The sequence below is a fragment of the Sturnira hondurensis genome, unplaced genomic scaffold (genome assembly GCF_014824575.4).
Source record: "Sturnira hondurensis isolate 20B ecotype Veracruz unplaced genomic scaffold, ASM1482457v3 Scaffold0025406, whole genome shotgun sequence".
Classification (NCBI taxonomy): Eukaryota; Metazoa; Chordata; class Mammalia; order Chiroptera; family Phyllostomidae; genus Sturnira; species Sturnira hondurensis.
In genome coordinates, this window is record NW_028098037.1 from 949780 (window position 1) to 964145 (window position 14366).

General features: G+C 42.2%; 1 protein-coding gene across 2 annotated transcripts in view; it reads right to left on the bottom strand.

The window, feature by feature from the left end:
• Positions 1-14366, bottom strand: part of JPH1 (junctophilin 1) — a 92625-nt gene that overhangs the window by 17057 nt on the left and 61202 nt on the right. For both annotated transcript variants that reach the window (XM_037039718.1, XM_037039717.1), the window contains exon 3: positions 10987-11105. In XM_037039718.1, the coding sequence (XP_036895613.1) occupies positions 10987-11105 (119 nt within the window). The remainder of the gene's footprint in view (positions 1-10986; positions 11106-14366) is intronic.

Consider the following 14366-nt stretch of genomic DNA (forward strand, 5'->3'; position numbering starts at 1 on the left):
AAAAGGGATTAATTTCTCAGATTCCCCTTCTGATAGCTCATTACTGCTGTGTATAAATGTATCTGATTTCTAGATACTTACTTTGTATCCTGCTGCTTTACTTAATTGATTTATCAATTCTAGTATTTTTTTTTTGAGAAATCTTTAGGGTTTTCTATATACAGTGTCATCTTATCTACAAACAATGAGTTTTACATCTTCCTTTTCAATTTGGATGCCTTTTATTTCTGCTTGTGTGACTGCTGTAACTAGGACTTCCAGTACTGTGTTGAATAAAAGTGGTGAAACTGGTCATCCCTATCTTGTTTCTGATTGTAAGGGAAACAGTTTTTGCCTACTGAGTATGATGTTTGCTGTGGGTTTGTCATATATGGCCTTTATTATGTTATGTTCCTTCTATTCCAACTCTGAGTTTTATTATAAATGGGATCTAGATTTTAAATACCCTTTATGCACCTATTGATATAATCATGTGATTTTTATCTTTCATTTTGTTTATGCGGTGTATCACATTTATGGATTTGTGAATACTTTACTAACCTAGCATCCCCAGAATACTGTATTCTTTAGACTATAAGACGCACCCCACAAATTTGGGAGGAAAAGGGGTATGTCTTATAGTCTGAATGTAGCTTATCTGGCTTGCTGTGGTGGGGGGTTGGGGGCAGTGGTGGTGTAGCAGGGTCACAGCTTATTAAATATTTTACCACATTTTTTGCCTCAATTGTTTTTTCCTATTTTCCTCCTCTAAAACCTCTTGCACGTCTGGGTGAATTTTATGGTCCAGTGCATCTTATAAAAAATATGGTAAATCCCAGTTTATTATGGTACATGATCTTTTAAATGTATGTCTGGATCTGGTTTGCTAATATTTTGTTGGGGATTTCAGCATCTATGTTCATCAGGGATATTGGCCTATAATTTTTTTTTGTAGTGTGTTTATTTGCTTTTGGAATTAGAATAACATTGGCCTTATAAAATAAGCTTGGCAGTCTTCCCTCTTCTTGAATTTTTTGGAATAGTTTGAGGTAGGTTCTGCTCTGATATTTATTATTTCCTTTCTTCTACTCATTTTGGGCTGTTTGTTGTTCTTTTCCTAGTTCCCTCAAGTATAACATTAAGTTGTTTGAGATTTGTCTTGTCTCTTAAGGGAGATCTGTAATGCTGACTTTCCCTCACAGGATTGCCTTCCCAATGTCCCACAGATTTTGGGTTGTTGTGTTCTCATTTTGATTTGTTTCAAGGTGTATTTTGACTTCTTCCTTTATATCATTGTTAACCCATTCATTGTTTACTAAGATGTTATTTAGCCTCCATGTCTTTGTGTGTCTTTCATTTTTTTTCTTGTGATTGATTTCTAGTTTCTTACTATTATGGTCAGAGAATATGCTTGATATGATCTTAATCTTCTTAATTTACTGAGACTTGCTTTGTGTCTTAACATGTGGTCTATTCTAGGAAATGTTCTATGTGCACTTGAAAAGAATGTATATTCTGAAGCTTTGGGGTGAAATGCTTTGAGGATATCAATGAAATCCATCTGATTTTGTGTGTAATTTAAGGCTGTTTCCCTACTGATTTCTTGTCAATGGGATGTGAATTTATTACTGTCAATATCTCCCTTTATGTCCATCAAAGTTTGCTTTATATATTTAGGTGCTCCTAACATTGGGTGCATACATGTTTGCAAGGGTTATATCTTCTTGTTGGACTGCTCACTTTATCATTATGCAGTGACCTTCTTTGTCTTTTATGATAGCCTTTGTTCTAAAGTTTATTTTTCCAGATCAAAGTATTGTTGTCACTAATTTTTCTTCCTTTCCATTTTCAATCTTTTTCCATCTCTTTACTTTTAGTCAGTGTGTATCTTTCATCCTGGGACAGGTCTCTTGTAGACAGCATATACATAGGTCTTACTTTCTTATCCATTCAGCTACTCTATGTCTTTTGATTGGAGCATTTAAGCCATTTATATTTCAAGTCATTATTGCCAAAGATGTATTTATTGCCATTTTGGGTGAACACAGAAGAACACCCATTCTTCTGTGTTCCTCTTTTTTTTTGTTTTAAAGATGACTTTAATATTTCTTGTAACATTGGTTGGTAGTAACAAATTTCTTTAGCCCTTTTTTGTCTGGGAAGCTCTTTATTTCTCCTTCAATTTTAAATGATAGCCTTTCTGGGTAAAGTAGTCTTGGTTGTAGGTCCTTGCTTTTGATCACTTTGAATACTCCATGCCAATTCCTTCTGTTAAGAAATCAGCAGACAGTTTATAGGAGCTCCCTTGTAGGTAACCATCTCTCTCTTGCTGCCTTTAAGATTCTCTTTGTCTTCAAGTTTTGCCACTTCAATTATGATGTGCCTTGGTGTGGGCCTCTTTGGATTCATTTTGCTTGGGACTTTCTGTGCTTCCTGGACTTGTACCTTTTCCTTTACCAGGTTAGGGAAGTTTTCTGTCATTTCTTCAAATATGTTCTTGATCCCCTGCTTTCTCTTCTTCTTCTGGCATTTGTATGATATGGATGTTGTTTCATTTTGTCCCAAACGTCTCTTTAACCATCTTCATTTTTTATAGGTTTTTGGGTGTTTTTTTGCTTTGACTGGGTGTTTTCTGCCACCTTGTCTTCAAAGTCACTGATTCGATCCTCTACTTCATCCAATGTACTGTTTATTCCTTCTAGTGAATTCTTCACTTAAGATACTGTATTCCTCATTTCTGACTGGTTCTTTTTTACAGTTTCTATGTCCTTTTTCATGCTTTGTAATTTAAACTATGTTCCCTGAGCATCCTTATAACGATGTTTTTAAACTCTGTATCTGATAAATTGCTTGCCTCCATTTCATTTAACTTTTTCTGGAGATTTCTTCTGTTCTTTCATTTGGGGCATGTTTCTTTTTCTTTTTATTTTTTAATATACATATTTTATTGATTATACCATTACAGTTGTTCTATTCCCCCCTTCATTCTCCTCCACCCTGCACACCCCCCCACCATTCCCCACCCTTAGTTTATGACCATGTGTCTCAAGTTCTTTAGATTCTAGATTTCCCCTACTATTCTTGCCCTCCCCCCTATCTATTTTCTACCTACTGTCTATGCTACTCATTCTCTGTACCTTCTCCCCCCTTCTCCTCCTTCCACTCCCCTGTTGTTAACCCTCCATGTGGTCCCCTTTTCTATGGTTCTGCTCCTGATCTAGCTGTCCTCTTGGTTTGCTTTTGTTTTAGGTGTGGTTGTTAATAACTGTGAGTTTGCTGTCCTTTCACTGTTCATATTTTTCATCTTCTTTTTCTTAGATAAGTCCATTTAGCATTTCATATAATAAGGGCTTGGTGATGATGAACTCCTTGAATTTGACCTTATCTGAGAAGCACTTTATCTGTCCTTCCATTCTAAATGAAAGCTTTGCTGGATAGACCAATCTTGGCTGTAGGTCTTTGGATTTCATGACTTGGAATACTTCTTTCCAGCCCCTTCTTGCCTGTAAGGTCTCTTTTGAGAAATCCGCTGACAGTCTGATGGGACCTCCTTTGTAGGTGACTGTTCCCTTACCTCTTGCTGCTTCTAGGATTCTCTCCTTCATTTGAATCTTGGCTAATGTAATTATGATGTGCCTTGGTGTGTTCCTTCTTGGGTCCAACTTCTTTGGCACTCTCTGAGCTGCCTGGATTTCCTGGAAGTCTATTTCCTTTGCCAGACTGGGGAAGTTCTCCTTTATTTGTTCAAATACATTTTCCACTTGTGGCTGTTTCTTTTCCCCTTCTGGTACCCCTATAATTCGGATGTTGGAACATTTAAAGATGTCCTGGAGGTTCCTAAGCCTCTCCTCATTTTTTTGAATTCTCGTTTCTTCATTCTTTTCTGGTTGGATGTTTCGTTCTTCCTTCTGGTCCATTCCATTGATGTGAGTCCCAGTTTCCTTTCCATCACTATTGGTTTCATGTGCATTTCCCTTCATTTCAATTAGTTTAGCCTTCATATGTTCCTCTAATTTGTGACTAGAATCAACCAGTTCTGTGAGCATCCTGATCACCAGTGTTTTAAACTGTGCATCTGCGAGGCTGGCTATTTCCTGGTCACTTAGAGTTATAGGCTCTGGGGCTTTGAGTTCTTCTTGAGCCATATTTTGGACTGTTCGTGCCTGTTACATATCAGGAGCGGAGTCCTAGGTGTTTACAGGAGCCAGGGCAACTGGGTCGCTGGGTTGTGATGCTGTACGTGGGGGTGGGGGTCAAAGAGGAGCAATGGGGGTCGCGTCTGCGGTCTCCTGCCGCTGCAGCTGCCACCATCACCAGGGTCTGAGCCTTTTCCGTCCCACTGCGCGCAAATGTGTGACCGCGGTCAGCCCTCTGCCACTGGGTTCGCCTGCTGGGGCCTGCGCAGTCTGTCTCACTGTACACGAATGTGCGACCTCGGTCAGTCTGCCCCGACTAGGTCCGTGATGCCTATGTGCCTGGGTTGGGGGATCCTTCCTGCCCGACCCTGCTCTGCTGCTGGCTCCGCCCCTCTTACCAGCCCCGGTTCAACGGTTCGTTGTTGTTGGACTTCCATATAGTTCAATTTTCTGTTCTTTGGCTGTGTCTTTGTTTACTAAACCTTTATTGTATTCAAACTTGGTTGTGGGAGAAGGCACAGTGTTTTCACCTATGCCTCCATCTTGGCGGAAGTTGGGTATGTTTCTTTGTCTTCCCATTTTGTCTGCTTCTTTGTATTTGTTTCTATGTATTAGGTAGATCTGCTATGAATCCCACTCTTGGCAGGGTGGATAGTAGGTGGGACCCAGTGGCACAGCCTTCTTGATCACCTGTGCTGGGAGCTCTGGGAATGTTCCTGTGTGGGTTATGTGAGCCATCTTGTAATTGAGTCTTGATTGCTACTGGCCTGTTGATGCATGGGGTCAACCCTCAGGCAGGCTAATTCTGAGGATCAGCCCTGACCACAGTATGTATGAGTATGTATGAGGTGCTATGCAGGTGCTGTCCAGCTGAAGTGGTATTCGCCTCAGTGGGGTCTTGTGCTGAGATTTCCCTTTGGATATGCTGTTTGTGAAGCTGATTGACTATTGCTCTGATGTTGTTTGAAGCTAGTTACTGGGTGTGTTGGTTCTGAGGCCTCTTGGCAAGACACTCTGGTTGGAGCTACAATGCAATCTAGTTTGTAGCTGCCTCTTCTGGGCCTGGTGTCCTTAGGAAGAATCAAGCTGTCCACCAAGCCACTTTTATCAACACTTTTTATCAACATAGCCTGAAGGCATGTCAGAAAAATTCCAAGGCACCCCAATATCTGCCTGCTGTCTGCCTATTAGGCTCAGTTACTGGTGGTACTCAAATTGCATGAGTTAGGTTCTCAGTGAAACACCAGATAGGGATGAGTGGTGTTTATGGGATTGAAACGGGTTCAAACTTGGTGGCAGTGCTGGGTCTGAGGCTGTTCAACAAATATTCCAGGGTATACCCTATCTAGCTGCCCTCTTCTGGGTGCTTGCATACCTCTGTGGCTAGGCAATTCTCAGGGAGTCACCAGGGTGAGGCTAGCAGAGTTTATCAGGCCAAAACGGACCAAGGTTTCAGTGTGTGTGAAAGGAGGCTTTTGTATTGGTGGGGTGTATGTGGAAAAAAATGATCCCTGTCCTAGAGCCACACAACTCAGTCTGTCCCACATTCTGCCAGAAGCCTGACCGTAGCAGGGCAGGGCTGATGGGAGTTCAGAGTTATGGGGTAGTGGATCTCACCTGTGAAGGTGAGATACCAGTCGGGCTTGGTGAAAGACAGAGAGGGCAGTGGCCTCTGCCAATAGCCATACAACTCAGTGTGTCCTGGATTCTGCATATACCTCAGCAGGGTGGAGCCACCAGGAGTTCAGAGAGTGGGGCTAGTGAATTTCTCATAACAGGGAGGCTCTAGTCATGTTCACGGGAAAATGGCTCAAGCCCCAACATCACACAGCATAGTCACTGACACCCCAGTCCAGGTAGCAGATTCCTCAAAAAGGCACAGCTCCACAGGGGGAAGTGTGGGGGAGAGGTGGTGGTGACAGGGAGTTCAGAGAGTGTGGCTATTGCTTTCCCCAGGCTGGTGGTGTGGGAAAATGACTCAGTACAGGGACCCTGGAGGTATCCCTTCAGCTGTCTTCCCAGAGCCATGAACCCCAGTCTCTTCTCACACAACTCTAGTCCTCTCTGCTCTCCCTCTGCCAGAGCCCAGGGTGAGTGGCTATGAATGAGATTTTGTGCATTGACCCTTTAATAGGGCACCTATGTCTCTAGCAGACTCCCATCTATTCCTGGTGAACAGAATCCCTGATTTTCACAGCCTGATGTTCTATGGGTGCCTCTTCCTGGTACTCTGGTCTGGGGAGTTTGGCTTGAAGCTGAGACCCCTCACTCCTCAGGGGAGTAGCTCCCATACACCACACAGCTCGGACATCAGCGTCACCTGTGGGAGCAGAGCCAGCCCTTTTCCTTCTCCCTGCCTTTCCTACCAGTCTCAATGTGGCTTCTTCTGTAAATCCTTGATTATAAGACTTCTTTCTCTTCAGCTAGTCTTCAGTTGGTTATTTAGGTTGCTTGCTCTACATTTTAGTTGTAATTCCAGGAATTTGGTCCTGGAAAGAGGTGAGTATAACTTCCACGTACTCTACTGCCATGTTGATCCCTTCTTTCTAGAGACTTCTAATTCATAACGGAAATATGAACACAGGCCCATAGTAACCTAGGCCAAAGACTTCACTTTTTACTTAAAGTAATAAACTTACTGTGTGTTTGCAAATACATGCTACTATGGACTGAATGTGTGCTCCCTACATTCCTAGTTTGAAGCCATAAGCCCACATTCTGAAGGTACTTGGAGGTGTGGCCACTGGGAGGTAAGTAGGATTAGATTATATCATGTGTGTGAAACCCTTATGGTGTCCTTACAAAAAGAGGAAGACAGCAGAGTTCTGTCACTCTCCCTGCATGCACCCAGGAGAGACCGAGTAAAAACTCAGGGAGAAGAATGCTTTTACTGGGACCTGACAAGGTAGGACAAGACACTCAGCAACCTTTCCTTTCCCTATCTCTTATCCTTGGGCAGAGGAGCACAGCAGTCTCCCCAGAACCCACCACCCTTTTCTTTTCTACTTTCATCCTTGAAAACAAGAGGGGGAAGTCTCCTGTGCATGGCCTTACTTTCCCTTCCCCACCTTCCTCTCATCCTTTGAAAGAAATGTGTGTTGGGGAGATTCTGCCTACCACACATCTCCCTTTACTTTTTCTACCAACCCCTTGTCCTTTGAAAGAAGTGAGATGTCTCCACAGCCCCCATATCCCTTCTTACCTACCTCTCATCCTTGGAAAGAATTGGGGAAAATTCTCTCCATTACCACTTTCCTTTCCTTTCTTCTTTTCCTTGAGAAGAAGTCTCTCTAGCACCTTTTTCTTTTCCTACTTACCTCTTATCCTTGGAAAAAAGCGAGGTGACACCTCTACAGAACCCACATTCATTCCTTACCTACCTCTTGTCTTTGAAAACAAGTGGGGAGATGTCTCTCCACCTCCCTAGCTACTTTCATCTTTGGGAAGAACTGCAGGGGAGGCCACCCCTTTCTGTTCTGTTTTCTACCCATCTGTATAATGGGCTTGCTATCTCTGAGGAGAGGCTCACTGAATGTAATACATTTGCCGCATTCTAGAGCAGTGTTTCTTTGTCTTTTTTAACCCATGCTCTATCACTCACCCAACTGATAAACATAGAATTCTATACTTAATACCACTTAACATTAAACACAAAGTAAGTATCCTGACTAAAAGGAAATTGTAACAGTGAGACAACCAACCATACATATACAGTTTCTCAATCATGCTGTCACCATGTCCCACTCCCCCTTCCTTAGAGACTACTTGGAGACTCATCTTACCTATTCTGGCTTAGCAACCTGATTTCACTTGCACTTGAAGCAGAGTGAGCCCTTGGAGCAGACTCCCATTGCCACCAAACTTCATAAGACTGATGCAGAACACCAGAAGGCCAACTCATTTACTTTACAACAACAAATTTTAATGTCATATAGGCCAGGGAACTTGTACTGATACCACCAGTGAGTGCATGTTCTCCTTGTGGTTGACCTGTACCAGAAGTTCAACCAAAATGAGAATGTTGCTGGTGAACATGGAATTAGGACATGAAGCGTAAGATGAATCAAATTTCTGAAGGCCTGAGCCTCAGCTAGCCGGATGCAGCCAGTTTCTCAGTGGGGTAATCTTGCCAATAAAGCCACACACTGTTGGCGACAGTTCCCTGCATCCTTCTCCGTAATAGAAATGTCCTTCCAATACAACTACTACATTCTATCTTACATTTTGGCCAAGGCTCCTCTCTCCTCTGGATAGTGTTTGGATGGGTGCTGCCAAAATTTGCCTCTGTGACTTTTTTCTATACTGTTTGTATAACCAATTCTGTCTAGGTGTTTTAATATACTCAGTCAGGTTTAATGGAAATCCTGCAACACTAAAACCCAGGTTCTCACTTTGAAGCACTTTATCAATCTCTGTGCAGTATTATGGGTTCATTTAAAATCAAGCTCTAGGAGGGTAACCTTTCTCTAAACTCTTGGGGGATGACTTGCTGTGTCACTCATACTCCTGGCAGTTTATTTTTCTGTGTGCATATGTAGTCACCTACACACACTCACACCCATTTGTATGTTTTTTTTAAAATTAGAATTTAACCCTTTACTCAGCGGCATCCCACAGAGCCAGATTGTTTTTCCTTAGTTTTTAACTGAACTGCAGAATCATACAGTTTTGAACTAAAAGCATTAAAACTTAACAAAGACCATAAGCATGTGGAAATACTGCCCAGTCCTGAAGTAGTTAACCTACCATGGAAATGATCAAAGTGTCATCTCTGTCTGCACGACACATGCATTCCCAACAAGGAAATCATTTATCTCTGAGGTATATAAATGAAAAAGTACTTGAAAACCCTTTTAGACATGTCTGATTTGCTCACCCTCTAATGCAGAGGGGAAAGCATGGGTTATGCTCCCTCGAGAAGATCAGTAACACTCAGCACAGAAAGAGCTTCCAGACGGTTGCTGAAGGAAGTGCTGGTTGTGGGTCAAAGGGGACTACAGCCACCTCCACCCCCCAATTTGGCTCTTGTCTCAAATAAAGCCACTGTTGTCATATCCTGCTACAGGGATGTATTCATGACTGAGTGACAACTAGCTTCCATGAAGCTGTTTTCACTCAGAAAGGGTGGGATTACATTTTCCCACAATATTTTTTATCCCTTAAATGCTTTTACACCATAAAAGGCTTTTAAAACCATTTTATCTGGGAAACTGAGATAACCTTCAACACCATTTATCTCTTGGTGGCACCTAATAGAAATCCACAGGGACCCCATTCTCCAACAGAATTAACAACAGGATCCAGGAATTAGCACCTGCAGACAACAATAGGAAGTTTGTTTGCTTTGAAAGCAGCTCAGTCACTACTGGTTCTTGAGCAGTGTGGTACCCTGACAATGACAGGGCAGGAATGTGGTACCCTGACAATGCCAGCCCCGCAGGGCAGGAATGCGACAGTCCCTCTTGGTTCCGGCTCTCACACCTTACAACAGGTAGTTTGCCAATGTGCTCAGATACCAGTGAAGAGAGTTCATGTCACACCAGGAAATAGTTTCTTCGCTCCTGAGGTTGCCATAAAAATTGGAAAGTTTCCCTTTCCTGACAAAATAAACATACACATTAAATGATTTCAATCTTAGCCAGAGGTTTAAAATAATGCACGTAAAGGAAAACACCCATTATCACAGGCTGCCTCCCGTGAACTATACAGAAATCACTCACTCTGTGACAACTTCATTACTTGGCCAGACTGGGCTTTCCCCCAGCCTCTTCCATAAAAAAGAAATCTTCTCTACTTGGCCTTTTACTGTCTTCATTCTTTGTAGAAAAAAATTTCCTTCTCTCACCTCCATCCTTTATTATAGGAGACTTTCTGGCTTTTATATGGACCTTGCTATTCTGTATACTGTGGCTTACTTTATTCATTTCATCACAGCAGTGCCCTGTGGGTCCCAATATTCTATCACCTTCACTGGAACCAAATGTTTATTGAACATACATGTTGCGCAGGATGCTGATTATCCAGTTTGATTTAACAGAAAATGATGTGGAAAAATTCTTTACCAAGAAAATATAAATTTTGATATTTAGAAATTTAGAACATTTTTGGTCTCTTCTCCAAGAAATCTATTGAGCCTTCAAGCAATCACCGGAAAGCTGTTCTTTATAAAACAGTGGAGAAACACACATAAAAATGGCTACTGGCATTTTATTAATACCAGTGTATTACAGAAAGGGATGGAGACAGGCTAGTTGGAAACCACTAGAATGTGACTTCAGTATTTAAACCTACTGAAAATATGTGTTTATTGCTGCTTTGAAACACTCGAGAGGCAGAAAACCAGGACTGATTTTTATTTTTTGAGGTTGTCACTCTTACTGCATCTGTGAGGACATACACTGTCATCTCAACCTGTAAGGAGTCACCTGTTTTTATGTGGTATGTTTTTGTATCTCCTAACCGCATTCCTGTGAGCTTTAGTTTAGGCACACTGAAAAAAATATGGTTAGTGCTGGCTCTTCTCTTACTGCCTCTGATTTGGGGTATTTGTTATAGCATCTTCATTGGTCACTAAACACTCATACACTTTCTAAGAGTCAGGGAAGAGAGCTGAATTGCTATCTCCTTTACTGCTATCAGCTCAAAGTTTGTTGCTGGGGATGGGGAGGCAGGAAGGGAGATACACTGGGGAACAAGCCGAATTTCCAGTGCTAATGCTCAGACTACTGATAATTTCTAACTATGTGGCCATGTGTTTTCTAGTATTTCTGGGATTCACGAAGCACACGTTTCAGTTAAATGAAAAATAATCAAAAAAGGAAATCAGAGGCAACGCTCTTACCTCTTCAACCACAGGACGATGCAGTCTTACCTGGTTGGTAGAAGTCAGGCGACAGCTCCCTGGCCACAGCTCTGGCGATGTCGCTCTCCTGGCGGGCAGCCAGTGCGGCCTGGTCCGCAGCGTCAGCTTTGGCTCTGGCGTGTGCAGTCCTGCAGGGAGCACAAAGGACCAGTCATCAGGGCAGCACCTTGTTAATTACACACTGACAAGCAAACTGGCTGCAACCAAAAAGAAATGCTAATTGTGATCTGGCCCTGCACCTGCACCAGCAAGTCTTACAAGTCCTCTTGCTGTGACTTTTCAATGAAGACAACATGCATGAAACTACCAATAAAACGCCACAATCCTTTCAAGAGACATGATGGATAAGCAAGTTCGGTATGCCTTGATGTACCGAACTGGTTAAAATCTCCTGTTGCCTTTGGTGGCCATTCTTCTCCCAAACCATGGAGAGTAGAATTAAAACATAGAAGTCAACATGGTATTTGTAGATTTAATCCCTACGATGGAATTTGATTATTAAGGGGCTACCCAATGTTATGCTGGTAAAGTAGCTGTCTGGCGGGGTGGGGGGCATAAAACTCTGATTTGTCACAGTGACCAATTTCCATGGTGTAAATACTCCATGGCCAATTTCAGGCTACCAGTGTGATGCCACTCTGTAACTGAAAGAAGATGCACACAATCGGCTCTCATCAGCCTGCAGGAGCAGACCACCAGGCTTGCTGTAAGAATGTGCTCAGAGGGGTTCCAAGGAGTCTATTTAGTGGCTATTAAAGCACATTTCTTGGTTAAAAAAAAGGAAACAGGTGGAGAGATGAGGAAATGGACTTCTCCCAGGCTTCTGTCCTCTCCCAGGCCCACCCTCTCACTGAGACCTCTTATATTTTTAGAGGACTGTGGCAAGGGACAAGGCAGTAGAAAGAACAATGGAACTTCTTATGGCAACAATAGGGAACTGGTTTCTGCCTGCTTGAGAAGAGGGAACTTGGAGAGTGTGACCGAGAACTTCAAAGGAGTTCCAAAGGAACTTCCAAAGGAGAAGACTTTGTGCAGTTAATACTCAGATGATGATCACGAGCACCTACTTCTTACAACTTTGTAAGCTCTCTATTCTATTTCATGAGCACTAGGCATGGTTACAGATAACTACTAATAAAAACTTGAGCCTAAAAGTGCTTAGACTTATTACAGAGAGAAGAGTTAGAAAAGGGAACTGGGCTCTCACTGGTCTTAGGACAGAAAACATAGATGGCAGCTGGAGGAGGCCAGCAGATGGAATTCCATGAACAAGAAACAGGAGGGTGAGGTCTGACCTGAGACCATGGGCCAGCTGGTAGGAGGCCCCATTCTCCAGCTACTTTCTCCAACTCTGCCCTCTCATCCTGTGCTCTCATGAGGCTGTTTCACTCCTACTTATGACCTAGCCTGGAGGCTTGATGTAGTCGATACAAGCTTCATGAAGATTGAGATTTTAAAGTTCTGGGCCTTGGCTATATGCCCAATGTATAGAATACTGGCTGGCACATAGTATTTCTTGAGGACTTACTTTATAATAAAGGAATGAAATAGTTAAGAGTCATTTACATATGAATGGACTGACAAAGTATACAGACAATAAAAATATCAGTGGTTGCTTAGGGTCCAGGGTGAAAGTGGGTGAGGAATGACAGGTGGCCCATGGGCTTTTTTAGGGCAGTGAAACTATTCTGTGTGACACTTGTAATGGGGGATACATGGTATTGTGTCTGTCAAAGCCCACTGAATATACAAAGGGTGAACCCTAATGTAAACCATGGATTTTAGTCATACTAATGTATCAGTATTGGTTTGTCAATTGTTCCAAATGCACCCATTAATGCAAGACATCAATAACAGGAATGTGGGTGTGGCATATATGGTAACTCTCTCTACTTTCTACTTAATTTTTCTGTAAATTTAGTACTGCTCTAAAAAATAAAATCTACTAGTCAAAAAGGAGTGGATCAACACTGAATCATCAAGATTGTTCTTTCTGAATCCTGAAGGATGTTTTAGATTATCTCTGTCTAAAGGGTATCTTGAAAAGGAGATAAAATTAAGAGGGTTATGGCCTATTCCAAAACAATCGGCTTCATCACCCCACAGGGCAGTTGGCACAGATGACAGATGATACTTCAGTCCGAGGAGCACCTATTGGGGGGTCTCTGTTATGTTTTTTCAGTTTCCCAGAATCTCAAGACTTTTTCCCCAGGATTATTTTTCATGTTATCTGCTACTTTTAGAGTCCAATGACGTCCAGGTGTCATAATGAATGAAACCGTAAGAGTGCAGTTAGTCTGCCTTGTAATAAAACCAGCTTTTTGTGGCCAGACCACTGATATGTCCAGATTTTGCCTGGGGGGAAATCTGGGGTTGACTCTGGCTCATGTCAGTGATTTCATGGGTTCAAATCCCAGGCTCAGTTCCAGAGCAACACATGGTCTCTTTAATCAGCCAACTGGTAAGACATGCCACTGTTCATGGGTTGGGGGATGGAGATTCAGGCTGGTCAGTCTGGCAAGATGAGCTCGAAGAGCTCGCAGTGATGACCCGCTGCTGTTGCTGGTCATGTGGTGTGTGCGCACACACACACACACACACACACACACACGGGCCCAAGAACCTTTTACTCAATCAAGACTGCCAACATCCATAAATTGTCAGACCCTCACCAGCCTCCAATGCCATCATCACATATACTCTCTCCCATAAAACAGACGAAAGTAAGTGAAAAGCATCTTTTTTTCAGGCATTTGCTGTTGACTTTATTTTAGGGTCACATTTTTAGAAATAAACCAAAGCTTTAACTTGTAGAGAGTTACTATGTAGGAATGTAGCAATCCAGATACCTGGGAAGCTGGCTAAGCTCATGCACCAGCTAAGAGACTCCCTCTTGGACAGGAGCCCTGCAAAGGTCCCCTGTGAACAGCCAAGCAGTCATTGTGGAATTTCAGAATGTTAGGCATTATCTATACTTAAGAACTTAATTACAACTTATTTTTCCAAACATGTGGGCCCTTATGTGTGTGCTCCAACTTCTATCTTTCCCTCTTTTATACATCTATTCACTGACATAGCTGATAACAATTTTGATCTAGAAATTATGATTCTGATCAAGGTAAAAATGCACATAATATTTATATATTTTGCTTTTTCTACTTTTTATATATTGTGTTCCCCAAAATAAGCTGCTTCCAAAAATATGCTGATTTTGGTGTATTTTTAAATTTGTTATATGTTCAGTCAAAGCCTGTTTACTGATCTGACTCTTGGATAGCAAAGGCTCTCAGGGGTGTCTGACCATTTGACATCTCTGTGCCAGTTGGGAAGAAGAGCTGTCTTGGGCCGCACATTATATTGTGACGCATAATCACAAAAAACCTGTGCTT